Genomic DNA, 1,756 nt, shown 5'->3' with positions numbered 1-1,756 from the left:
ATGAACACCCAGTGCTACCGCTTCCGGGCGACCAGTCTCTTGCTTGCTGAAGAGTCCGCAGGCTACCCGTCGCAAGCATCCGCGTATGGCGTGGTGAAGGACCCGAAACAGTGCCTCGCGAAGCAAGCGAACTGGATGGCCGACGCGACGGCTCTCGCGTCCAAGTTCTACAAGGACCCGAGCGACGTCAACAACCAAGTGCAAATGATGCTGTGCGTCTACTACAACGAATGCCTCGGCGGCGTCTTCGACTACTCGGACACGTTCAAGGAGAACTTTCGTGCCCTCGTCAAGCCGCCGTGCCGGCAAATCATCGACGACCTGGCCCGCAACGATTGTATCATTGGAGTCGTCGGCTGGGAAAAGGTGCTCCTGAAGTCCTACACGTGCAACAGCCCGTCCAGGGAGTTCGCGTGATCGCTGCTACGTGCACAAAGCCACCGAAAATGGATTGCGTAGCCACTGCATATTACCATGTATACTTTTGTGTGTAAAATGACCAACACGTCCAATTCAATGTAAATGCTTGTAATACGCGCTCGAGCGCTATCCTACGTCAAACGAGAACGCAACGGACACTGAACTTTGGTAGAGAAAGAAAGCCACTTCAAGTGTGTTAGACATTCAACAACTCTTTTAACTTTTAGTGACATTCGTGAGTATGCTTCCGTTTATGGTGTCACTTTTGGAAGCAGGCACGCCACGTATTTTGATTGGCAAGTCGATCTTTTTGGAGTGATGGACGAAGATTGATTGTCATTCCGACATGCACTCTTCTTGTCGCCTGGGTTGCCGTCATTTACCAATTCGAACCACCGCATTTACACTACACGATGTGCACTGCCTCGCCTCCCGGCACAACACCATCCAACTCGGATCGTGCGAAGACCACCAGTCACAACGACGACCGTCCACACGATGGATGTCACTGCAACCGCAAGAAACACAAGCACGGCTTCGCCAGGTCCGCCCTTGTCGGCTACATACTTGGCTTCGCACTTCGCACGCTCTGCGCGTGGCTCGTGCCGCTCGGTCTCACATGTGTTTTACTGCGCACGGTATACAGCCAAGACGTCGTCACTGTGCAATGGGGTGCGTTGTTCTCCAAGCTTCGCCAGTCGGAGCTCTACCGCAAGTTCAACGACTTCTGGTGCGCGAACGACAGCCTCGTTGTCATCAACTGGGACAAAGTCCATTCGTGGTTCAATCCCGAGACACACGTCCTTCACTTGAAGCTACCCGATGCGCCGTCCATGCCTGGCTTTCTCCTCGGGCTTTTTATTGCTTACAAGTGGTAAACTTTATCCACACGATCACGCTTTTGCTTCAGCATATTGTTTTATGCATTTAACGGTGACGAGCATTATCAGGGGGCAAAAGGCGTCATGCCCTCATTACTGCCAGGACCTCGGGTGAGGTGCAGCGGGTACCGTATTGCCTTGGTTGGCATATTCTGCCCGTTTGTGAAAAGATCGTTTCGACTTTCCACAGGTGCAATACACCCATTATGAAGGCAACGTTAGCGTACGTTTTGGCCTCATTTTATTTTGTTATTTCAGCACCCAGTTGATTGATGCCCGACATTGCTACAGTACTTGCGATCGAAAAAGAGGAAGGAATTCAAGTAGAACGTCGTATTTCGATGGGTTGTAAAATAGAACGTCGTCTAACTCCATTTACCCCTCCCAACCCCACACAAAACGTGCAATAAAACCTTCCCCAAAACCCCAACCCTCCACGTCGCCACGGCTTACCT

At 51.6% G+C, this 1,756-nt stretch overlaps 2 protein-coding genes across 2 annotated transcripts in view; both read left to right on the top strand.

Moving 5' to 3' along the window:
- SPRG_21152 (hypothetical protein) overlaps positions 1-417 on the top strand; it is a gene marked incomplete at both ends in the record, with an annotated part of 1,842 nt that extends 1,425 nt beyond the window's left edge. The window contains one exon of the mRNA XM_012352448.1: positions 36-417. Within this exon, the coding sequence (XP_012207838.1) occupies positions 36-417 (382 nt within the window). The remainder of the gene's footprint in view (positions 1-35) is intronic.
- A 416-nt stretch (positions 418-833) lies between these two features.
- SPRG_21151 (hypothetical protein) lies at positions 834-1,298 on the top strand (the record flags this gene model as incomplete). Its single annotated transcript, XM_012352447.1, has 1 exon — positions 834-1,298. One exon carries the CDS (start codon positions 834-836, stop codon positions 1,296-1,298), a length of 465 nt encoding a protein of 154 aa, XP_012207837.1.
- Positions 1,299-1,756: the final 458 nt, after the last annotated feature.

This window comes from Saprolegnia parasitica, assembly GCF_000151545.1.
Source record: "Saprolegnia parasitica CBS 223.65 unplaced genomic scaffold supercont2.99, whole genome shotgun sequence".
Lineage (NCBI taxonomy): Eukaryota > Oomycota > Saprolegniomycetes > Saprolegniales > Saprolegniaceae > Saprolegnia > Saprolegnia parasitica.
The sequence above is the reverse complement of the archived record's forward strand: the minus strand, read 5'-3'. Positions and strand labels throughout refer to the sequence as shown.